This window comes from Clarias gariepinus, chromosome 17 (assembly GCF_024256425.1).
Source record: "Clarias gariepinus isolate MV-2021 ecotype Netherlands chromosome 17, CGAR_prim_01v2, whole genome shotgun sequence".
Classification (NCBI taxonomy): domain Eukaryota; kingdom Metazoa; phylum Chordata; class Actinopteri; order Siluriformes; family Clariidae; genus Clarias; species Clarias gariepinus.
In genome coordinates, this window is record NC_071116.1 from 13,274,053 (window position 1) to 13,300,774 (window position 26,722).

General features: G+C 37.0%; 1 protein-coding gene across 1 annotated transcript; it reads right to left on the reverse strand.

Annotated features, from left to right (window-relative positions):
• Positions 1-2,277: 2,277 nt before the first annotated feature.
• ufm1 (ubiquitin-fold modifier 1) lies at positions 2,278-21,544 on the reverse strand. The gene is made up of 6 exons (XM_053476253.1): positions 21,458-21,544; positions 21,307-21,363; positions 8,214-8,271; positions 6,541-6,580; positions 5,143-5,175; positions 2,278-2,881 (listed from the first exon to the last, which is right to left on the reverse strand). Coding segments are annotated over exons 1-6 (276 nt in total). The 5' UTR covers positions 21,460-21,544; the 3' UTR covers positions 2,278-2,795.
• Positions 21,545-26,722: the final 5,178 nt, after the last annotated feature.

Genomic DNA, 26,722 nt, shown 5'->3' on the forward strand with positions numbered 1-26,722 from the left:
GCTGAAGAAACTCCCAGGTGGAAAGACACTGCTTTGTGTAGTTAACATTAAAAATAAAAAAACAAACATCAACAACCAGCAGGATTGTGAGTAATCGTCTCCCCTGCTGGGTCTTAGTGCGCGTCTCTCACTGGTATAATCAATATCTGTGCACAACAACCTTCACCAGAGTCTGTATCAATAGCATTGCCTCCAACAATGGGAAAGGTCTGTTAGGTCACTCATCCTCCAAGCACAAAACGTGAAACAGTGCTCCAGTTATCTACATATTTTGCAGATTAAATAAATATGAAAAATGAGCTTGCTTCTACCACAAGTACAACATTTAAAATTCAGGTAAAAATTTATTATAACTTCCAGTGAAACCTCGGATTGCGAGTAATGCGGTTTGCGAGTGTTCTGCAAGAAGAGAAAAGATTTTTTAAATTAATTTTGACTTGGAAAACGAACAAGTTTTGGTTTACGAGTATCGTGTATCATGTTAATTTCTGAACCGCCAAAAACAGAAAACAAACATTGTGCAAATTGTGCGGATGTTTTGGTTCTTACAGACCCCTCTTAAAATCTATCCAAAACATTCCCCTACTGAAACCAGGGGAAAAATAAATGGTGGTGCTTCATTCTTTATATTTGGACTCATTTCAGGACTCAAGACAAATAGACACCTGTGCAACCAAACTGAAACTTGTGCACAATCAAAGAATCAAATAAAACATTTGAAAACCACACAGCTCTGAAAAAAAAATATCATACTGCATGATCTTGGTTATTTTTGATGTGTTGTGATGTCATTTCCTTTAAATAGACACTCTAAATAACAATAGTTATATTTTGAATTTAGTTGAAATATTATCAGCACAAAAAAACTTTAAAAATTAAACTTTTCTTCTTACCAATACGTGCACCTGTAAGAAAAAAAAACAACAACTAATTTTGTAGTCATCTCTTATTTTTCCAGAGCTGTATTTGATAACATCAGGCTAAAAATACAGCCTTAAATTCGATGTGGTATAGTTTAATTAACATAAGAGATTTTGCTCAGTGAACAGATATGCTCTTATATACACTCTGCTTTCACCTCAATATGAAAAACTCTATTATACCTGTCCGCTGAGCTGCTGCACAAAGACAAACACGGGTGTGTTCGACTACAAAATTTCTGCCTTTTTGTTTGGTTCTGCTAGAATTTGGTGACAACACAGATGGCGATCCAATACAGATTGAGATGCTTTTTGCAGATTCTGCTCAACATTCATCACACTTCCGTTTTATTTATTTTTTATGAACTATATAGTCCTCACAATCAGTACCTTATCTCAGAACTCTTAACAGCAGTAGCAAATTGCTCATTGTTAAATAAATTTACAATGTCATATACTCAATTTCATGCCACGAACAATAACTTTATGCAAATCACAATATGGCTATACACATACAGTACAGGACATTTGTGGCTGGCAAATATGGCTTTTTTTAATTACTGTACAAAGTAACAAGATAAATGTATTGATTACATACACTGCATTACTGGAAAATAAACTGAGTGGCATACAGTTTCCTCCTAATATGTATTTATCTTATCGTGCTTTAAAAAATCCTTAAGCCTTATATTTACAGACAGCAACATTTGCAAACACCTGGGCAATGTGAACAACTCATTCCATGGCTAATGAAAAAGCCACAGACGAAGCAAAGGCAGACTGACTGAAGTGATGGCTTCTTAAACGCAACAGGAAGTACATTAGAATAATAGCAGTCCTGCTGAATCTATAATGGTCCCCTTTTTCTCAGTAATGAGTGGCAGGCAATGGGCACTGCTTGCACTCTGATTGAAACAAATGAAAGATCCATTATGACAGGCTTTCGAATACCAGACCCAGCCATTAATGGAAAGTGAGGGGGTAGAAAAGGAAAAGAAATAGCAGGAGATTGTCATTTGCCAGACAGCTGTGCACTTACAGTATACTGCTTTATGAATCACATACATTGAGCTATAATGCAGGGAGAAATGCTACAGACAGTTCACCTACATTAATGATCTGAGTTTAACAATAAGGTGAGGGGACACATACCTTCTTTCCTACATCACATATAAATTCATTGCACCGTAAAAAAAAATATATATATTGGCTTTGTGTGATGATCACAAAGCAATGTCAATATTATTCCCTGCAAACCCGAAAGACAACAAAAAGCATCACTATTTTGCACACATCTACTGTTCTTTTTGTATAACTGGACAAAATATTGTGAAACAAAAACAATAAAGACAGAATATGGGATTAAACCACTTATAATTTTATTTATCTTTTAAAATATGCTAATCTGAATAGAGATACGTTTCTGTAAGATTGCTAAAATTTCATAACAGCAATCATTTTATGACAATTTGAGAACAAGTTAACCAAGAGAGCTGTGAAATATAACAAAAATAAAAATAACTATTTTGACCATCTGACCAATAAACTTCAGAAATTATTTCACTCAAAAGTTCTGAATCAAAGCAGACATCAAGACAGATTTACAATTCACATAAACAATGTATTATAGAATTAAGCAAATAATGAGACATTGCCAATGTTTAGGCTGCTAGGTCTAATAACAGTTATGTGAATTAATAAACCAAATGGAAATTTTATTTGGACGACATCTGTCCAGGAAAGGGGTCCGACATGGCAAGATGGATCAGATGCGTCTTTGCTGCTCCTATTAAAAAGAGCAAACTAACACCTCAGGGCTCAATAATAAATACACAAGCATGTTTGCATCCAAGGTGAAGAATAGTCCCTGATTGATCAGACAGTTGTCGGACATCGCCCCGCTCCAACTCTGTCTCTGGGAATGATTCTAAGCTCCGATCCATGTTTCAGGAAAACATTTCCTGTTAGGTTATAGACAAAATAAAATAATTAAATAAATACGTTTTTTTTGTTTTTTATTGTTAGAATATCCACACGAATATCAACAAGACTTGTCATTTCATCAAAATTCAGGTAATGGGCATGCAAATTCTGTAAAATGACTTAATAAAATATAAATACCAGAAAAAATATATAAATATAAGGAGAAAAGATGGAAATAAACTTAAATTACATAATATATTGCATGTATTTCAGCCTCTTCCTGATTGATCAGTGTTTAAGATGTACATTTTAACATTAGAGTTGATTGCCTAAATCAGGTACAGCTCATTATCAGTTTTCCTCTGTTTATTGTGTAAACTTGTAACATTTTTAGTAGGTAAAACAAAATGATTTACATTTATTTGTTAACATGTTTTGGAGAAATTGCAAGTGAATCGAACAGAAAAAAATACCAATAAATATGAATATGATTTTTTTTATTCACAATAATGAACTGAAATATTCTTCAGCAGTGACATAAATTGACCAAATGAGGTATCAGTAATATTTCCATAGGGTGTCAGTTAATACTGGAAAGCACATACATGAATTATTTCAGATTGTTATGAACGAGTACATAGATACTAAAATGTGTATTGAGAGAGAATGTAAAGATTCTTAATAAAGCATTCTACTAATTGTACAACAGGTTTATTCACAAAGCAAAGGTTGCTAAACACTAAAATTCCCTTTATGTTCAAGACTTTTTTGGATTAAGTGCTACTGGGACCAATAAAATTAAAATGTGTCTCAGTGCCGTATAAAACCTACTGGTATGCTGGTAAATTCCATGATCTTGATTTTCTGATCTAAACAGTGATACAAGATGGTTTATTGTCTCTCTACCTAATCTTAATGCACTGAATTAATGGTCGAACTGGAGGGATCTGTGTATGTTGTAATTCCATAATTACACTAAGAACATGGGTCAGAACACTGGAAGAAAAAACAGAACACTGACCCAGGTAAACATGCATCAGGTTCCAAGTGCAGTCTAGGTTATGAATTTGCATTTATTTATTTTTTTTAAGAAGAAAAAAAAAATTATAGAAATTATAGAGTTGTTCCCCCTCATTTGAGCAAATGTGAAATGTAATTGTAAGCTAGGAAAGTGTGCTTACAATCCCTTTGGTTTGTAATGGGTTATATGCACTCAGGGCTAAGGCTTATTTCTGTATTAAAAAAAAACCCTGAATCTCACATCTTTTGCAGCACTGTTCACATTCAGTAGTATGGTGTGACAGCACATCTAGATTTTTTTATTTTTCTTAAAAATAATAAAAAGGTCACAATATAATTCTATCCCGACTTGGGTCCCTGTGTTTACATGTTAAATGGCATGTTCTCCCTATGCTTGGAAATGCAAGTGTCTATACGAACACAGCAACTTTCTACGAAACTATAATTTTAAATAAAAAATAAAAGAATATACATGGTGAACATTCTTAACATTAATTCATAAATGCAATGGCAATTTCTTTTACCCTGTATATTCACAGAGATAAAAAGAACAAAATCGATTTTAATTGCTTGTTAAGTTTTTTTTCTTTTGATCACAAAATTTGAAAGAAAAAAAACTGTTATCCTTACTGTATATTATTTTAGTTGTGGTTCCTTTATTTTTGGCTTTATGTTAAAAAACTATTCCATGTGATCTATAGTTAAAAAGTTGTAAAATAATACATGGAGCTTTGCAAATGTTCAGAAATATTTGATTGTGTCATATTGGGTATATTGTGGCACTGCTTGTGCAAGTAGTTAAAACCTAAATATATATTTTTGTTTATAATACCAAAAAAATAGTTAAAACATTAATAAAAAAATCTTAAAAAAAATATTTTTGAAGAACAGCAAAGAGGCAGTATAATATGACTTGTCAATTTATGACTTATCAATTTAAATATAATTCTCTTAAAGCAAAGGACACAAGGAACAGGCACATTGCTGCTCAAAGCAGCATCAATATTCATTATGTAATATGTGAAATTTACATAATAATCCCCGTAGAGAACACTTTTTTCAGAATGTTAATAGATCTTCCTAAATGCTGATAGGGAGCCAATAGAGGCCTGTCCCCAACATCCTTAACAGAAAACCCTGTCTTTTTGCATAAATTAAAATTTCAAACATCTCAAAGACTTGAGGTCTATATATATTTTTACTCTGAAAAAGAACTTGGTCTACAATTAGAAAACATAAAAAGCCTCAGACTGTGCAACTCATGAGACATGAGACAAACCTGCTGTTTGTGCTGGATTGATTCCGATGCCATCTGCACAGAAAGAAAAGAAGCAAAAATATATTAGACTGGAAAATTAAACACTATGCCTAACATTCAGCCAACTACCTTGAACATCAGGATCAACCCATGTCATATAAAATCTATTGGTAAGGCCCAAGCATACCTTACCAATAGATTTTAATGTTGCACTGACATGGTAAACAGTGAAGTTGAAGGTTGTGGTAATATTTATGGGAGTGGTGATTGTGGTTGCAAATATGGAGGAGAAATGATTGTGGTAACGATAAATCTAAATGGTGGTGGTTAGGGTAAAGGTGGTGAGAGTGGAGGGGTAAGAAATTTAGGTAAAGTAGTCATAATGGTAGTGAAGATAATGATAATGCTAGTAACCATAGTGGTAGTTGAGATAATGGTATTGATGGTAGTGGAGGTAATAATAATTGTAGTAATGATGTTAGTGCTGATGGAGGTGATGATAATTTTGGTAACAATATCAGCGGTGGTGGAGGTAATATTGCTGGTAATAATGGTGGTCATAAAATAAAGGAAGTGGTAACTGAGATAATTATAATGGTAATAGGGCTGCAACTCAATTTTTAATCGATTCATCTATCTAATTACGACTGTCACAATTACTCAATAGCTCTTATTTTGTTAATTGGCATTAAAATTCAGCTTGAGGCTGTTTTGTGCATGCGGTAACTAACAATCAAGATAATAAAGTCTTGAAAAATATGTAAAAAATGTCTTTTAATTGAAAAACCCTACACATTCTCACACAATTCATCCGAGTAAGCCTATAATTATGTCAGAGTGTTCACAGTTCGCATGAGAATCAACAAATGGACAATAAAATTTTATGTTATTAATTATTGACTTTATTCGTTAACATTGATTAAGTGTTGGACCCATAGTGAAGTGGTAATGATGATAGTGGTGGTAAGGAAGGAGGCACTGCTTGTAGTGGCAACGATAGGAAGGTGATGACAATGGCGGTAATGGCGAAGGGGCAAGGAGGATAGTGGTAGTGGTGAAGCTGAGAGGAGGGTGATGGTGAGAGTTGTGGCTATTGGTTTGTTTTAGTACGTTTTTGAACAAGACTAAACTCTGTAAATTACAGTATCTATACCATGTTAATATTTGAGGTTATATGGGGTAATTTTATTTCTTTGTGGTTTCTATTGGATTATTTCTGATCCCTGTGTTTGTCACTTTCTTTTTCTTCTCCCCAACTCTAACCCTAAAGGACTACCTAAACAAAATGTCAAACATTTTCTCAAATGGACAAAATATACAAGGGGGTGTCTCTGAAAAAGGATGAGCTGCGTTATGTGTATGGAAACAGAGTTTGTGCCATTTACCAGTCTTAGATTGCGTGAAAACATTTCTACTCACCATTTGTAATAATGGCACTGGTAGCGGCAGGCACTTTAAACTTTAAAGGGAAGAGTGAGAGAGAAAGAGATGTGAGAAAATTGTCACGCATCCCAACAACCACTCAAAACAGTATAAATGTGGTCATGTACTCTCTCAGACAACAAAACAGGTAATTGTTGCAAGTAATTTGAGCTCTCTGGCAAGAAAACTAAATGACAGACAGAAGGATACAAGAGAGGTTCTCAAGGTTTAATAGTGAGAGCAAGCAACATTGAAAGGGAGAGAGAAAGAGGAATAGAGAGGAAGACAGCAGGAGGCAGTTAGAGATAGTGACTCTCAGTCAGGGGTCTCAGAAAACACACCAGAAGTCACATTGACATTTTTGTGTGAGGCTGCAGCAAAACGAGGGTGATGACTGCCTGCTGTCTGGCCATCGCTGAACCTGAATTCAAACTAACGCATAATCATTTGGATAACTGTTATTTTGGGAAGCAAGGTCTTTTGTGTGTGGGGGGAAAAATACAGTCACACTCTATTACTCCTCAGGGTAAAACGTCCCCTCTCTCCTCTATGTACTTTCCCCTGAGACTACTGTGAATCTGTCAAATTTGGCGTATGATTCAGGGAGCACTGGGGATAAGTCATCAGAATAAAGTGATCCAAATACCATGCAGCACTGGCAGAACTGTGGCACTAAAAGAGGTCGAAAGAAGCCAGTGCGGAAGAACATCAGACGTGCAAAAACGATAAACACAATCACTGGTCTTTTTAGACTTATTACAGTATCAGATTTTCCACAATATCTTAAAAACAGGTTAAAATTCAGTGTGATTCTAGTCACCCACAATTGGCCTTTCATACTTTTAGTGCAGAAACAAACACCTCTCAGAACAGTGTCAGATTGCCTGGAAGAAATTCAGAAAACTGTGTGACAATTTCAGAAAAATAAAGGGGTTGAGACTGAGTAGTTGAGTGCCATTTGCTGCTTGTACTAATTAGTTTGGGCATTTTAAAAGTAAATCAATAAATGCTAAACTGATTTGTTATTATTGTTTCATAAAACACACATTTGCACTTATGGGACAAAGACCATTATAAGAAGCGTGTGTTTAGAAAGAAATCTCTCAAACACTAAGGGGAATTAAAGGGCAAATCCGTGAGCAAGGCATGAAAATGAGTAAAGAGCCACTGCTCCATGTAACCGATTAAATTAACATAGCAAAATAGTCTAAACTGTTCCTGTGTGCTTGTGGAAATGTTTACTGCATTTAAAGACTATTGTACTAATGTACTAACTACTAATGTAATGCATTGGATCATTAGGCAGAGAGGGATGAAGTCAACACTCCTAAGCAAGCTCACCACAGCCAAACTAAATAGATTTTTGGGATCAAAATAGAGCAAAGGACATTTTTCATATTCAGGTATTTACCCTAAAAGATCAATCTAAACAGACACTATATATTGTTATATATAAAAATACGTATTGCTTTATGTTAGGTCTTAAAAAATAGATGGCAGTTAAATTCTTGTAATTTATCTCTATGTTGTTTCCTCTCAGGTCTCTACAGCATAATACAATATTGAGTATTCTAGTTTACTATCATACAGTTGCATATGCTTACACATTTAATATAAAGAACGTAGAATAAAACGTATGAACGAATTGACATGGTTAAAAACTGGCTTACCTCCTCTGCTGCAAACTTCAGTACAGCTGTGAATGGTGTGCTTTCAGGTACACTTAATCTGAAAGAGATTATGAGAAGTAATTATATAGACAGATAAATATAGCAGAACAGAATTAGAAGTACACTAAACGTTATTTAACATTATAAATAAAACTAAAATAAAATAGATCCATTCATGCATTCATCCAACTTTCTAGGCCAACATTTAAACCACTGACAAGTGATGTGAATAAAATTGAGTACCTAGTTAGAGTGGAATCTGTCAGGGAATGGGATATATTAAACTGCACGTAACATGTTATTTCTTTAATTAGATGTGTTGGATGCAGGAAAAATGGGAAAACATAAGTATCTGAGTAACATTTGACAAGGGCCAAATTGCTGGATCAGAGCATATCCAAAATGGTAGATCTAGTGGGTTCTGGTTAAAAGTGGTAAGCACCTACCAAAAGTGATAAAAGAAGAATAACCCCTTAGAGCAGATAGACTAATCTTTGCTACATTAGCCACAACAGCCCGCCCAACACCCTGTCACTGGTTCACCAGTTGACCTTCCTTAGATCACATTGGTTTTTAGGTAACAACTTTTAAATCAAGATTTTCTTTCTATAAATACTATAACTAAAAGCATATAAAAACATTTTGTGAACTTTTTAAAATAGAAAATTGAATCCTATCTTTATAATAAACATGGATTATTAAATGTTTATTATATATAATGTATATATATATATATATATATTTTACATTTTCTCTACAACTTTTCTCTACAACTTTACAAGCTTACAGGACTTTTTGCTTAGTTTAGCAAATATCAAAAAGCTAAAGGATAATGAAGAATATTTCCCGCAGGTCTGAAATATACTTGCAGTGGTAGCCCTCAGAACTGGCCAGGATATATACATACAAAGAAAGATACCATTTTTTTTTTTTTTTTAAACACAGCAGAGGTTGCGGTAAACATTTCTGTGTGTAGGAACGAAAGAATATAACTCCATCCAGCATCAAGCGGAATATTTGCTCCAGTGAAGGAAATAAAAACTTTGGTTGGGCTGTGTATCACCACAGGCATTTTCCAGCTTGCAACAAGGAGAGATTACAGAGGGAGGGGAAAAAACCCACAAATAACTTTTTCAGGCTAGTTGTCCCTCAAGCACTGGAAAGGGTCAGATTCACATTGATTTGGGGGTGACTGTGCCTAAAATACAAAAATAAAACTGGCTAAATAATGTGAATTTTTCTTTTTTAGATGTCGCCATTTACAAGATAAACGAGCACATGATGTGGACCACCCTGAGAAGCTGTGGAAAATAGGATGGATGTTAACTATCTATCCAGTCCACCTCACTTACTCTACAGTACTGTATGGGACAACAGATGAGATTATAAAAGTCTTCTTTTAAATTTGACCTTAATCATTTTCTTCAGTATCTTTCAGGCCCAAGTCGACTTTAAATGGTATGTGGATTAACAAGGTTGACTGGGCCTGAAAAACGTCAAACATTCAATCGGAAAGATTGAATCCTTGAATCATTTACACTTCCTCCAGTGTCTTCACAAGGTCCTTTGCTAATGTTTTGGGACTTTTATACATATGCGCCTCCATCCTGAGTGGTAGGATAGCTGTGTAGTCCCATGGTATTTATTCTTAAGTAGTATTTGGCCTGACATACATATAAATGTGTTACCTGCACGCATTTGGAAAATGTTCTTAAGAATAAACCAGACTTGTGGGGGTCCAAAATATTTTTTTTTCTCCACAGTTTTTAAGGTCTTGGCTGATTTTTGGGTTTTCCCATAATGGCAACATCAAGGCACTAAACTTAAAGGTGGGCCTTAAAATACATCCAGAGGCACACCCCCAATTGCCTCAAATTATGTCAATTACCCTATCTGAAGGCACAGTTTAAAGGCACAGTTACCAGAGTATATATAAAGGTCTAACACACCAAAATTGTGATATAGTGCAATCGACGTGAAACAATCTATCCACAAACAATTGTAAAAATTATTTGTGTCATACATAAAGATACTGCCATACTGTCAAAACTGTTGTTTTTAACATGAAACATGTGGACAGGTTTGGGGAGGGGAAAAAAATCAGTTATTTAAAACTTCAACTCAAGTGTATGTAACTTCCAACTTCAACTGTACAGGTGATCCAATAAGTTTTTGTTATATTATAAGAATTAATTTAAAAAAAGAAACTTAAAAAAACATAGGCGAGATTAAATAGATTAGTGGTTCTGAATGTCATTTCCAATTAATCTTCTATTAATTGCCCGGCCCTAAGGCGGTGTATATACAGTTGGAAAAAAATTTACTTGATCGCTGCAGATATTGCAAAATTTGCCTACTTACAAAAAAATTAAGGGTCTACAATTTTTTATTATTGGATTATTGCAAAGGATAGAGACAGAATATCAAAATCCAGTAAAACCACATGATACAAAGGTTATAAATTGACCTGCCTTTTAATGAGGAAAATATGATTTTGATCACCAAGCGAGACATGACTTAGTACTTGGTGGAGAAATCCTTGTTGGCAACAACAGAGGTAAGAAGTTTCTTTTAGTTAGTTACTAGGCTTGCACACATTTCAGGAGGGATTTTGGTCCACTATTCTTTACAGATCTTCTCTAAATCCTTAAGGTTTCTTGCCTGTGGCTTAGCAACTTGAAGTTTCAGCTCCCTCCTAATATTTTCCTAATAAATCCCGACAGATAAGCGTTTCTTTTTATGTGTGTGTGTGAAGCCCCTCCGATCCCGAGAGAGAGTGTGTGAACCGGCACGGTGTCAAATAACGCGTGCGTACACAAATAAGAGAGGCTGAATAGATTTTTAACCTTCTAATGAGACTTTTTTACACAGTAAACCTTTCTCCTTTCTTATTTGAATTTCACATAAAGTTAGCAAGGAACTTCGCTAATGTCACTCGTGTGAGTGCATACTAATGGAATCACTGCTGTAAAGTAAATCAAACAAACAAATCACTTTACCAACACTTTACCTTTGAAAAGTATCACAACAGAGCAGAGTTTCTGTGAAAAGCAGAGTGTGTGTGTGTGTGTGAGAAGCAGGGAGGGGGTGCTTCACACACACACACACACACACACACACACACACACACACACACACACACACTTAAGGCAAGAAAGAGAGAGAGAAAGAGAAAGAATGTGGTTGTGAGACCTGGCACAGTGTCAAATTACTAAATTAGGCTGAGAGAGTGGGAAAGAGAAAATGGATCTTTAACCTTTCTAATGAGACTTTCTTTTGCTTTACACGCATGCACACACGTGTGTTCTAAGAAACAGTACATGCGCGCTATACACGCACTTACAAACACAAAATAAAATATGTTTTACACACACGTGGTCACAGTGTTATAGTTAACAGTACACGCGTGCACAGATGTTGATTATACCAGTAAGAGACGAGCACAGAGACCCAGCAGGGGAGATGATTTAACCACATTTCCGCAGCGCAAGAGAGAGAAAAACTGTTGGTTCAGTTGTGAATACATGACGCTCAGCATAAAAACAAGAAGCGCATGCATGATACATGATAATAGGTACTCGTAAACCAAGACTTGCTCGTTTTCCAAGTCAAAATTTATTTAAAATCTTTGCTCGTCTTGCAAAACACTCACAAATCGTGTTACTCGCAATCCGAGGTTTCACTGTACTGTACACTTCATTGACTAAATATTTTCTGGGCCCGTAATGACTAAGCTTCTCAGAGTAAGAAATCGCTCCTTAGTGGACGAAAATTTGCAAAGTGACGCAATTCACAACTCAGTTGTGAATATCTGATGCTCGGCATCAAAACAAGAAGCACATGCGTGATACATGATACTCGCTACTCGTAAACCAAGACTTGCTCGTTTTTCAAGTCAACTACAGTATTTCATCTTTGTATGCATTAGTTAATATCATTATTATTTTCATCAGCAAAAGATAAATGCCACAGAGTTTGTTATGTACTCTGATATTTAATACAGTTAAACTTTGGATTGTAGGCACAATTTGTTCCAGAAGCATACTTGTGCCTGGTGTATGACAAAAGAAAGGAGAAGGAAGGCTACTGTGTAGGACTGTTTTTACACACACAAACGGAATTACTCTTCTCCAACAGGGCCTCTGTCAGCAAATCAACAAGGTTCCTCTCTAATGACACCTACTTTTGCCTTATTTTAATGATAAGGCGGAAATGTGACATTGCATTGTCATTAAACAGATTCATCTCCCGCAATGCTACAGCCTTTTTATCTTTTTTCTTTACAGGGGCTGAGTTTGCAGTAAAGAACAGTCATTACACTTGGACACACACACACACGGTCACAATGTTCTAATTGTGATATGTTATAGTAAACAGTAAAAGCATGGAAGAGGATTACGCACAATCCCACAGCACGAGAGAGGGAAAAGAACCATTGGTTCACAACCATCAGTTGTGATCATGTGACGCTCAGCAGACAACATGTATACCAGTGAAGGCTGCTCCAAGACTACAAGGGAAGTTGCTTCCTCTACTATGTCAGAAAATAAATGCTCATATACAGTAGTTGATCAATTGGAATGGTTATTACCGTCGCGCTCACCGCCGCGTAAAAACGTCAGCGGCCAAAATAAATCAGTTGCATTTCAAAGTCATTCGTAAAATGGCCGCCAGGTGGCGCAAAGTGACATTTTCGCTCGTTGCCGTAAATACAACAGTGACCGTTATACAGCGTATCTCTGTATCTGTTTATTGTTATTTAAGTTCTGGATTATTTCAGGTACTTTAAACACATTGTTGGGTTGCCCATGTTGGCTCATATGAGATGTAGTTTACAAATAAACACCTGGTTGGGTTATTTTGACCCAACAACTGGTTTATTCATTATTCTTTCGTTTCTCCAAATATCAGCCTGCAGAATGTTTGAAATATTACTGTTATTGTGTCACAGGTGTAGTTTTAAGAGTTGTATAGGCAGGAATGCGTGTGTATACAGCTCAAAACCTCCATCAGTTATTAAAGATAGCATCTATTTAGAAAGCTTCAGGAAATCTCCCGGCGCTCTGCGCATAACACCGGCCCAACTCATGTCGGAAAGAATTTATAAACTGTTTCTAAACATGGGCTATTGTTTTTTTTACTTATAATATTTGTTAATTTAATTTAAATGAGGTTTGGGCTCAGGACTTCGACTCGGCATCGTGATTCTCCTCTTTAATTTACTACATAGTTTTAATCAGCGCTCAGCCGCATGCATGGAGTTTTCCAGAGCGCACCGGCAGAAGTAGACTAATGATTATGAACGCGTCGGGAAAACAGCAAGCAGACTGACTCTGACCATTTAAAAAAACGTTTGAGTTCATTTTCTGACGCGCTCAAGTTCACCAAAAACAATACAGAGCAGCGCAGCTTACAACACTTACAAAATCACAACACTTACAAAATCACAACGTTTTTTCGTTATTGTGAGTGCGCTTAAAAAAAGTTGAGTCTTATAAAGGCATGTAGTCTTATATAGTTGTATTATATAGTTTTTGCACATTAATCTGACACAGTTTTTTCAGCCTGTCACGGCGTGCGCCCAAATCAATATCGCTCCTCGCTCACTAGTTAGGCGGCCTCCCCTTCAGACATGCGAAGCAGCGGGACCGCAGAATTACACATGACTGGTGAGCTATCGTTGCTATCGTTGCCCGGGGTTGCACCACGCGCTATAAAATACTCGGGGTTTGTTGGGCTACAGTGGATTTTACTACGCGCTGTGTATGCAGCGCGCGTGCAACAACGCGGAAGTGCGGCATGACTTCAAAGGAGCGAGAGGTGGGAGGGGGGCGGTACGGCCATCCGCGGAGAGCAGAGTCAGCGCGAGCAGACGGATGGCCATTGCACTCACACCGAGTAGTAAAATCCACTGTAACCCAACAAACCCCAATCATCACCAGCCGTGCCTTATTCCGTCATGTCATGTGGGCATTATAAGCTTTGTATTGAAAACTTCTAACTAAAAAGTGGCAGCTGGCACGCCTAAAAATAGACGCAGGTTATTTTTTTAATAGTCTAAATAAAAACCCTCCGATTTAATTTCCTATAGTCTAACCAGCGCTCAGCCACACGCATAGTTTTCCCGAGCGTGAGGAATTTTTTTGTGCTAAATAATGTTTATGCAGTATAATAATTCCTGTTAATCCTGGGTTGTTCTTTTAGTGTCACTATAGTGCTTTACAATGCCAGACAACATTCAAATACAAATTATTCACCCTCCCCAGGTGTGAATCGGCTGTTCTCACCTATACATTCAGAGGAACTGAAATGCACTTCTCCCCACTTTAAAAACCTCTTGAATCTGAGGCTCTTCTGGAGACTTTCAGTGATTTCAATTTGTGTAATTTTAATCTCCTGGATTCTAGATTCTAAAGTTGACATTGTTACCTTTTTTAATCATTGGAATGGAAGAACTTGTTATTTTCCTTATGATAGCATAAATTGCATTGTTTTTAATCAGTCTATACACAATAATATTCTTTGGTATTTTTATTTATTTATTTATTTTTTAAACGGGTATGGGGGCTATCTTGGTTCATTAATCTCCGTGCCTGGTTTAGGTTTAGTATTCAGTGCGCATCTGTTATATTACAACTATCATAACACTCAAATACCTTTTATTGGGGGTTAAGTGACTGATGTGCCTAACATTTTTCAGCTGAGCCTTTGTTTCACTGAAAACGACCGCGACACCCCTCTCTCTCTCTCTCTCACACACACACACACACACACACACACACACACACACACACACACACACACACACACACACACACACACACAGAGCCGACCAAATCATTAGCACGTCCCTCCCTCAAACAGCACAGACATTTACTTACACCTGAACTGAGTTGTTTGAGTAACATGGGTCGAACCCGTTACAAATCATAACAGTCTACTGCATTTCATTCTTATAATAACGCAAAAACACAAGCGGGGCTGAAAGACCGACATCTGCTGACGCAGTAGAACGTCCTAACACTGTTTTAATGTTATGGTCATTTATTTCAGTTAATAAATCTACTATAAGTTTAAAGAACACAAGAAATAAGATGACACAAATCCATACACGCTTTTTTCTAATTACAAGTGATAAAATCAAAAGGCTCACTGTGTTAACATTTATTGTGCTTAAATTTGATCCTAATAAGATCTGATTTAATTTGAATTTTAGAACAGTGGCAGCTGGAACACCTAAAACAGATGCAGGATTATTTTTTTATAATCTAAATAAAAATGCTTTTTTAAACGTGGGCTATTGTTATTTACATGCAATATTTGTTAATTTAATTTAAATGGGGTTTGGTCTCCGGAATGTTGAGCATCAGGATCCTCTTCTTTATTTCCTACGTGGAATCAGCGCTTAATCGCACACATTAAGTTTTGTAAATTCGTTTAATGTTTAATAGTAAATAATGACCCCCGTTGCGCTGTACCACCGCTCGGAAAACCTTATGAAATACAAGTTTAGGACAATTATGATGATCTGCCACGGCGTGCGCGTGTGATGGGTGTACGCCCAAATCTACTATAACTACTCCCTCACTCCGTAGGCTCCCTGAATAGGCGGCAAAGGGACGCAGCCGCCTATTTGTGCCGGCTGGCGATAATTAACGTTAATATGATCTCGGGCTTGCTCCGCATTATAAAAGCAAGGCGCGGAGGTTTGTCTGAGGTCTGGGAAGTATGTGATGTAATGGAGAATATTAAAAAAAGCATGTCAGTGGGGAGATGTGACGCGCCCCGGGGACTTTAAACAAGTACACTAGAATTCCGCCCTTCGATCTCCGCGCTGAGGACAGCGCGAGAAAGAGCTGCGCGAGCTCCCGCGGCATCTTCACTCCCGCACCGTGCCCGCCCTCGCAGCCCCGCTGCCGAAGAGGAAAAGTGTGGTTAGGTTTTTGCGTCAGCGAGAACTCGCGCCGGCCATCGACAACGGGAGAAGCGCCGTCACGAGGGAGCGTGCAGGAGCGCTGCCTCCGCGTGCTCAGTTCTGCCACTCGCACCAACACTTAGCATCAGCTGTGTGCCCGCATGCCAGTGTGGCACAGCCCCCGGAACTGCACATGCACAACCTTTATCCCTTTCTTTCCATTCTCCCTCCTTCAACACTTTCCTTCCCCATTTTACCTAAATGAATTACCCTTTTCCCGTAAGACCTCGCCTTGTGTCCGTGCTTTATGGTGCCGCCCGTGCAACATGGGTCGAATCCGTTACAGATCATAACAGTCTACTGCATTTCATTCTTATAATAACGCACAAACACAAGCAGGGCTGAATGACCAACATCAGCTGACGCAGTAGAACGTCCTGACAATGTTATAATTTTTATGGTCATTTATTTTAGTTAATAAATCTACCATAAATTTAAAGAACACAAGATATAAGACGACACAAAACCCTACACGCGTCTTTTCTAATTACACGTGATAAAATTTAAAGGCTCACTGTGTTAACATTTATTTTGTTTAAATTTGATCCTAATAAGATTTAATTTAATTTAAATTCTACATTTGTATCGTCATTTTAGTTCTGTGATTATAAATTTATTTAACTACAATGTTTTACTTGATTTTATCCGCTACTACGTGCAGTTCTAAAACTCTGTGTCTCATTAATCCAGCAGAGAATGAACTAAGGCATGAGGCGTCAGCCTGTAGTTATATAGCGCCACTCAACGGTAAAAGCCAGCAAACGCACAAAGCCAAACGGTACCGCCGAGCGCGGCGACGGTAGGACCTACATTCCGATTGATTAACCACTGTATGCACTGTCGTATTTATATTGGTTTTAATAAAAAGTGAGCTAGAATGTGTTCAACTTCATGACTAACTCATTTAGAATCAGGTATTTATTGTGGATTCTTTGACACGATTTTCTTGTCATACATTTTCGTGCAGCACAGCGCGTTAAACCCTCCTGAAGCTCAGTTCAGTAGGGCTCTATGGGCAAGCACATAGAAGCTTTTTTCACTGCAGAAAAGCTGGACGGTAATTGGATAAATGCACCAAAATCGTCACTTCCAGGGAAGCTCAGCTTCTCTGGGAGTGAATGAAGCAGTGGGCGGGCCAGGACGCTGGGCTGCTGCATGATGATTGGAGGAGCTGTTTAAAGGGCGGAACCCCTTTTTTGATTGACAGCATGTCTTAAGTATACATCAGCACTACAGAGATTCGAGTTCAGTTCCATGCTGATTTGCAGGTAAAGTAGTACGACGAACTGCTGCACTCTGTATTGTTTGCTGTTGATATAAACCATTTTTGTTTGTACAAATTATTCTTTAAATAATAATAAAAAAAAACATTATAGCGTTCTTTACTTTGCTCCTTGTTTCAACATTGTAAAGTTAGTTCGTTCATATAATTAAAGTAGCTCGTGGAAGGGGAAACTCGCCAGCTTGCAAGCTGTGCCATAATGGCAGCCGCAGACGGGGCTAATATTGTTAACCTGCTTTTGGCAAAACCATTTAGTAGTCCTTACGAGGAGAGACTCGGAGTTAAACGGCAGGGCAGACCAATGCCCAAGATTGATCTGGTGCAAAAATCAGGAAAAAATAACTCCTGGTATGACAAGGTGAACTGGCTGACTGGAAGTGCTGTGACAAAGAAAATGTACTGTTGGCCATGCCTCTTGACAAAACCTTCTCAGAGAATGGGATGTGTTTGGTCAAACGTGGGTTTTGGGGATCTGGGTAACTTTGACAGGGCATACAAAAGGCAAGAAAAGTGCAAAGAACATGTGAGTTCATGTGCAAGGTTAAGTTGTCTGGGCAGGGTCAGGTTTAAACATGCAATCAATGAAGGTCTTCGCATTCAGGTGGCAAAACATAATGAAACAGTAAATAAATAAAAAAAAGAGGGCCTTCCTAAACCTTCTAATTGATGTGACTTCCTTGCTTGGCCGTCAGGAGCTGGCATTCAGGAGGCATGATGAAAATTTTTTATTAGCAAATAAGGGGAATTACAGGGAATTTACAGAAACATTAGTTAAAAATGACCCACACAATTTCAGTAATCAGCTGTGTTTCTTGGGATGTCCCACTCAATCCAAAATAACTTGATCTCAGCTCTCGCAGCCACTGTTTCTCATCATATAAAAGGTGAAATTTAGACTGCTCCTTTTTTTGCATGGCAGGTGGATGAAGCAGCTGACATATCTTGCCATTCCAAACTGTCTGTCATAGTTAGATATGTGGATAGTGCAGGTAAAATTTAAGAGTGCTTCATTGGATTTTTGGATGTGTCAAGAGGTCGAGATGCTCAGTCTGTGTTTGAAGTTTTAAATGAAAACATGCATGGATACAGTTTTAGAGAGAAACTTGTGGCACAAACCTACTATGGGGCTGCTGTCTTTGCTCCAACTCTCAGTGGCCTACAGGTCAAAGTTAAAGTAATAGCTCCTAGTGCAGTGTTTGTGCATTGCTATGCACACAGACTGAACCTGGTGTTGTCCCAGGGTGCTAAATGCTTGCCTGAGTCAAGAATATGTTTTGCATCTCTCTCTGGGTTCACCACATTTTTTTCCAAAGTCCACAAAAAGGATGTCTTTTCTTGAGTCTGCAGAGTTGAGTTTCTCGCCCAGAAACACTCCTACTCGATGGAATTTACATCATGGATAGTGAGCACTGTGGCAAACAATTATGATGGCCTCCTGCAGATTTTTGACAAGATTACCCAGGATGAGAGCATGGATAACACATTAGATGCTGCCAAAGGCTTCATAATAAAATTGGAGGATTTTGAGTTTATGTTGTACACATATGAACAAATATTCTCTGAGACAGATGTTGTCTTTGATATTGTCCAGCAAAGGGCTATGGATGTTCTTTACTGCAAAAATGAATTGGGTCTCTCCTTGCTTTAGTCAAGGAGATGACAGAGGAGCCTTATCATGCAGTTTATTCAAAAGCAGCAAATCTCACATCAGAACCTCAAGATGAACCTATTAGAAAGCGCTGTCTGTCACAATTACAGGATCCCCAAGACCGCTACAGAAATTTGTACATGGCCATCCTGGACAATCTCATGGAGCAGATTTTTCAGCGTTTTTTTAATTTGGAAAGCGTGAGCTTCTTAGTCAATACAGGAAAATTTGATGAAATGAGTCAAGTGTTTCCAGCGGAGGCATTTGAAAGTGTGCTGAAAAGTTATGGCCATTTCTTTGACTCTTCTTTGAAAACTAAGATCTGAACTTCAAGTACTATATTCCGATCATGACTTACAGGAGAGCAGGGGTAAGCTGTGTGGTTTCTTGGTGTTTTGGAGTTGGATAGTGCAATGCCTCAGCTTTACAAGCTTATGTCGTTAGTGGCAACAATTGGCGCTACATCAGCAGGTGTAGAGAGGTGCTTCTCCTGTTTAAACCGGGTCAAGTCATACACCCGCAACACAATGGGCCAAGATCGTTTGAGCAACCTTGTTCTCCTGGCCATTGAGAGGAAACTGGTTAAGTCCCTGGAAAAGACGGCCAATTGGTACGACAAGGTCACAGACCATTTTCTGCAAAAGGAACGGAGGGCAGAATTTATGTACAAATAACATAATTAATTTTTTTGGTGAAGGCCTAATATGAGCTTCCCCTGTTTCGAAAGCTAGCAGCCGCCACTGGTGTATGTACTACTCGTATTGCAAGACCTCACTCGTTTATTTCAAGTTTTTACTGTACTTAGTTTAGAGTATAGAATTTATTGTTATCAAAGGTATTATTACTCAATCTTATTTCTAGTATAATTCTAAGTAAGTTAGCTTTCAATCTGTTCTCAGAGTCTCTGTGTTACAGCTAGAATCAATGCATCAGGTTTAATAAACTAATATGGTGAGTCATATCACAATTAGAACACAATTAAAACAACATTAGCACAGCAAAGAGTAAGAAAATACAATTAGAAAGCGCATGAGAATGAGGCAAAAAAAAACTGTGATCTGACTGCAAAATCCTCAGGTATTACACTCATTTTTGACATAAAAACAATGACCTATTATTTTATGTTGAAACACCAAAAATGAGGAGGAGAGACGATAAAAGTAATTGTATGACCGAAAAATTGTATGACCGAAGCAGTTGCTTATCTCTGGCGTAATTGGTGACTTAATAATATTTTATTGTGTGATTGTTATTACATCTGGGATTGCTGTCAAACAAAAAAGTGAACACATGAATGCGGCGTGATCTGATCTGAATGCAGGGAAATACATGTACAAGCATCACAAGTGATAAGGAATCATTCAGAAATTAGTGTGTTTGCATGAATCATGATCAAGAATAATATACATGTTTCAGAGTAATTGTGCAGTTCTACTGAGAACACTTACATTAAACTTAAATTAGACATCATCATCTAACAAATAGCTTATTTCATAACTAAGTGTTGGATATTTCTTGCAAGCAGCTCAAATAATCATTCTTTATAACCTCAAAGAGTCAAACCGGCTCAGCATACATAACCTTGTGGTGAATGGATTTAAAAGTAGATCACAACCATGGGCACAAACTCGCCCAAACTGGACAGGTTAATATTAGGTACAAAAAACAGGTGAATGTGCCCACCTCAAAGCCATTATGTGATGTGTTGTACATTATCAGATGCTTTTCTTATTACAGACTTCCTGGCAGCTCAAACCAGACTGATGATTCACATCTAATCATCCAATTCTTATGATCTCATGTCAGTTAACTTAGTATTTCAGGCTCTTTTCACAGGAGGTTTATCTTTTTGTTGTTGGGATAACTCTTATCTCAGCATAACTCTTATTGCAAGTTACATCTCTATTTAATCTCTATTTATAACATGCGCTATAACATTGAAACCTAAAAAAAAAACAACCTATAAACATAAAACACCGGCTTAGCAAAACATCTGGCATGATGGCTAGCTGCTGAAATCTGCATAACATCAGAGCTCGATAAAACAAAACAGTCTGCTTGAGAGAAAATCATCTGGTCGAGTAAATAACAATACGACACTCAGGACGACAGTGTTCACAGTTAGGACTGATTGATTTAAGCTAAGTCATTAAAATGAGTTAGGAGTTAATGCTGAGCTCACACTTACACTTTGTACGGTAACCGAGGGTCCGACGTCAGCGTAATTTTAAACGTTACTTTAGACCTAAAACACAAACAGAAATATTTTAATATCATATAGTTTCCGCGCATCACACCCTCACTCACTTTCATCTGTTAAATAATGTAACAACACGTACATGTTCCAAACTTCTAAGAGCACAGCAGCGTTTACGCCGAACCGGAAGTAGCGGGGTCCTGATATTACACGTCACCCTACGAAGAACGGAATTATTATTATTATTATTATTATTATTATTTTTTTACTCCTTCTTCGTTATTTTTCTCCTGTTCTCGTTAATCTTGACTTATGATTTAAGTTGTAAAATTTTCCGCACTAACACATTAAACAGCAAACAAACTTCGTTCGCAAATATAGTCAGGCAAGTTCTGTAAACACCTAATCAACTACCGTAAATATTGTCCTATAAGTCACTTCTAGGGGGAAAATAAGAAATATTATCAGTATCGTCGTTCTTTTATACATGCCCTCCATATTTTGGGTTCTCTCAGGTTCCAGCACTCCTGATTTATCTACTTTCCTGAATTAAAGTAGGTGGGTGGAACAGGGAAATCCCTGAAATATGCAGGATATAAACTACCGTTCAAAAGTCACTTTCTAATTCCATGATTGTTCCTGATTTTTATTTCTTTCTACATTGTAAAGGAATGCTGAAGGCGTCCAAAAAATGCATTAATCTCCTTTGAACAGTTAATGGTGAGATGTGTCTGCTACTTATGCTCCGTAAAGACTTCATAACGCCTCTAATCTGAGGTGCTGTTAATTTTCATTTTCAGGCTGATAACTCTAAATGAACTTCTGGTCTGCGGCACTTGACTATACTGTTTATGCAAGAACTATTCCAGAAAGGCTGACCTCTGTGTATTAAAATAACAACCAATGTTGTTTTTGTTGTTGTTACGTAATTACCTAATTCCATATGTGTTATTTTATCTTTTTGAAATCCCGAAGAAGAAAAATAAATCACTAAACAAAAACAAAGAAATTTGCAAGTGACCCCAAACTTTTGAACGGTAGTGTATATGTGTGACAAATGTGTGTGTGTGTGTGTGTGTGTGTGTGTAAGGAAAATAGATGTTTGGTTTGGCCTTATTAAGTTTGTATTAAATAGCATTAAATACGAGAATTAAATAGAGCATTTAACCCAAGAAGCAACAGTCAGGACAGCATTTGGTTTGAGATTGCAGATTGATTTGAGAAGGGCATCCTATCATCGACCCCATTCAATTTATATGCCGAAACGATCATGTAATCTGGACAAATGTACAGTAAGATTAAAAGTCGGAGGAGGAATATCAACAATCTTTGAAATGTCAATGATATGACCTTGCTTGCGGAAAATGAATAGGATTGACAATGGGGAAATCGAGGCAATACAAGACTTCCTCTTTCTTGGATCCAAAATTGACTGCAGCTGTGAGTCAGGCCGGAAATCAAAAGAAGAATTAGGAACAATTCTGCATTGCAATGCTAGAAATGGCAAAAATTTGGAAAAGCAAGATATTAGCATCTCAGCAACGATCCAAATAATTAACGTTGTTATTCTAATTACCTTACATACAGTATATGAGTGAAAGCTGGACACTCACGAAGGCAGATAGAAAGAAAATCGATGCTGTCAAACTATGGTGTTGAAGGCGAATACTGCACATACCATGAATATTGGTGGTTACAAATAAGATGATTCTAGAGCAAACAAACCCAAAATATTACTATTGGGAAAAATCACACAGCAACGGCTCTCATACTTTGGTCACATCATGTATGGTAATTCCCAGGAAACAACATTAATGTTTGGCACAGTCTGTGGGATGAGAAGTCTCACTGACTATGGAAAGCCCAATGCAAATGTACCCATGGAAGAATTGAAAGAATCGGTCAGAGAAAAAAGCATGGAGGTGATGATCCATGAAGTGACTGATAGTCGGTTTTGACTGGACGGTTAAAACAACATATACCAGATAATATAGAGCTGGAGACTATCCCTGGAAACTTGGGGCATGAGGCAGGGTACACCCTGGACAGGGTGCCAATCCATCGCAGAGCACACACAAACACACTCACACTCATTCACACACTACAGCAATTTGGGAATGCCAGTTAGCCTAATCAGCATGTCTTCGGACAGTGGGATGAAAACTGGAGTACCTGGGAAAACCCACCAAGTACGGGGGGAGCAATGCGAACTTTTTTCAAAAAAGAGCAAATTTTTTTTACCAGTTAACTTTATTTTCTACCGTATTACCTTTTATTTATATTTATTCTTATGTTTAAGTTTTTATTTTAAGGTCACTGGTAGTCGAAAAAGCATTTCACTGCATATCGTACTGTGTATGACTGTGTACGTGACAAATAAAATTTGAATTCGAATTTGAACTCCTTGCACACAGAGGCGGGAATCAAACCTGGCAGGGAATCAAACCCAGATTCTGGAGGTGCAGGGCGACAGTGCTAACCACTAAGCCACCGTGCCCCCACGTTTAAACTATTTATTACAAAAGTCAATAAACTATTTTGTATCAAATTTTAAATATGGCTAGCAGCTAATGTATCTTCTAAATTCTCTTTTTAGGTTAACATTTTAGACAGGACAGTTCTTTGTTTCTCATGGAGATGAGAAATGAAAACAGTCATGGGAGAAAAAAAATCTTCCTTCAATTACAAGTTTATAGTTAATAAGTGTCTTTAACAACTTTGTCAGTCAGCCTCACCCACTTAAAGAAACAGTAGGCAATACAAAAATTAAAATAGGCATAAATGACAACAACAAAAAAAGAAACCAAATGGAAAAATTGTTTGCTGTCTCAATGCTGATGCTGTGATGGGACAGATCAAAACTCAACCTGATACTGTAATGCTGAGCTCATTGGAGCTGGCTGGAAGCTTAGCTTGTAGGCATACCATAGCTTGACATAACTGGGATGCTTGGGGGCAGCATGACATCTGCACATCATCCTCAAAGTTACAATGTCTTTAGAACTAGGGTGCAGAGCAGGCACACATCAATGCCGGGTGGTGGCTCTGGCACAATGGGCTAAAAGATGGGTGGTGGCACGAGTACAACATCCCTAAAGCTAAGAGTTAGCACCAGCAGTGCTACCAGCATAATGTTCTTAATGCCATAACCCAAGCAAAACAGGACAGGATCTGTACCTAGGAGACTGCTTTATCAACTTTTAAAAAGTGCTGGACTATGCACTGATGGTCAGGGAGTGGAGCTTGGAGCAAAACTGTTCTGTTAGCCTGAGGTTAGGACTCTATGTTGCCATTATTTTATTGAATTGTTATTTCCTTGTATTGAGTATTGCTTGAAGCACTTCACCTATTTTAAGAGGCTGAGCTTCTTGACTACTAAAAAAAACCTAGATACAGTTTGTTGAGCAAACTGCTATAGAAAGTATTGACTTTTTATAAGCATTTTTAATTACTAAAGCAATTAAATTATAAGCAATATAATTCTCTAAACAATAAATGTATAAAATAGATTTATAGAGGTGCATCTCAATAAATTACAATATCACTGAAAAGTTTATTTATTTCTATAAATTGCTATTCGAATTCATTGAGATTCACCTGTACATAACTTTATAAATCTATATTTTTCTGTGCTCAACATTTCCTTACCAACCTCCTTGTTTTACCTGACACATATAATTTTTTGCATGTATTTCACAAATTCTTAATTTCATTTCATATTTCAGTTGTGGTAAATTCCATATCCTAATATCATTATTCCTTATCATCTGATAAGTTGGGTTCGAAGTTGATTGATCTTGATTATGGAAATTTAAATAATAAATAATTTGAAAAGCCTGAATTTTATAAGCTGGTTAATGTAATAAAAATCTACTGCTCCATGTAATAAACATGTTGCTATTATATCACCTTGCAAAAGAGACAAATTGTTCGGCTTTATAAAAAATATATATATATATATATATATATATATATATATTAATGCAATGGTTAAACATATTTTTAAAACCTGGAGGGATAGTGGGGTTTACTGGAAGCTTTGGATCTAGGTTACGTAAGGTATTGTGGCAAAAAAAAAAAAAAAAAAAAAAAAAAGAACCAGCTGACTACCTTAATGTATTGAATGATCAGGTTATCCCATGAAATCCCTTGATGGCATTGGTATATCCCATGACCTATAGTGTTTCTGGGAGTCTAAGGAATCCTTCTACACATGAATTGGCTGCTACTAAAGATATAGCATGCCTACTGCCTCTAGGGTGAATATTTCCGCAACTTGCATTATGCTTCACACAAAGACACAGGTGTAAGTACAATTTTAATGATGTCACAATTTGTACTGAAATTGTACAAACATTGCACAAAATAGCCAACCATTCTACATTTCCTTATCAAAGAATACTCTAATACCAGTATATTTTCAGTTCTACGAGCTGCAGTCATATTGTAGTGAGAAAAGCAAAAATGGGAATATATCTTCAGAGGCAGTGCAGAGATTGACAGTAAGGGATTTTGGAAGCTCAGTTCTAATGAGTCATACTTTGAAGGCAAGTGCTGCTGCCAGAAACATCAGGGCTCAGAGCCAGGAGCCTCCCTGGAGGCGGTTGAGAAACACTTTTACAATAGTGATTCTAAACTCAGTTGTACTTGGCATTGAGAGTTATGCATTAGTATATTACAGGTATCTTGTGTAAAATTTCCCCTAGGTAGCATTAACAATTAATAAAAATGTGTATACATTGTACATGCAAATCTTTAAATGTGTAGGTATTTTAAGCAGAGTTTAACATTTTCATATATTAATCAGCTATATTACACCTACTGGAAGCCTTTATACAGTAGGTGGTATGCTGAAAGTTCACCCCTGAAAATTAGATTAAAGCCCAACAGAAGAACATAAGGGGAACATGTGGGAGGCATAGAGACTGCAGACAGTGGACAATTATAAGCAGCTGGTTAAGGCAACTTGATGGGGAGGGCCAGCATATAACATATGTGTCTCATGTACTTTATCTGAGTACTAAACTGAACTGTTATTATTTTTTTATTATTTCAATGTATACATTTTTGTTTAATTATTTTATTTATGTATTTATTTATCCTGTTATTTTTACCGTATCAGTGAGGTGATGCTTATCATGAAGTGAAAATCAGATGAGACATACATTATGTTACTTGATCAATTAATAATGAATAATAAATATAATAAAGACATATCGACATGAAGCATATACTGTATACACTGCCCGGTCAAAAAAAAATCACACATTCTAATATTTCATTGAACAAATTTGCTTTGATTACAGCAGTGGCATAATTTTGATAATCTTATGAAATGTCACAAAAAAATTTCATTCAGAGTCATTAATTTCTCTCAAAGATCTTGTATTGAAACACTCATTCACAA

Coding starts and splice junctions, on each gene's coding strand:
- ufm1 (XM_053476253.1), bottom strand. Junction 6,581..8,213: donor TGAAGTTTGCAGCAGAGGAG/GTAAGCCAGTTT, acceptor TTCCCTTTAAAG/TTTAAAGTGCCTGCCGCTAC. Junction 5,176..6,540: donor CAGTGCCATTATTACAAATG/GTGAGTAGAAAT, acceptor CTTTCTGTGCAG/ATGGCATCGGAATCAATCCA.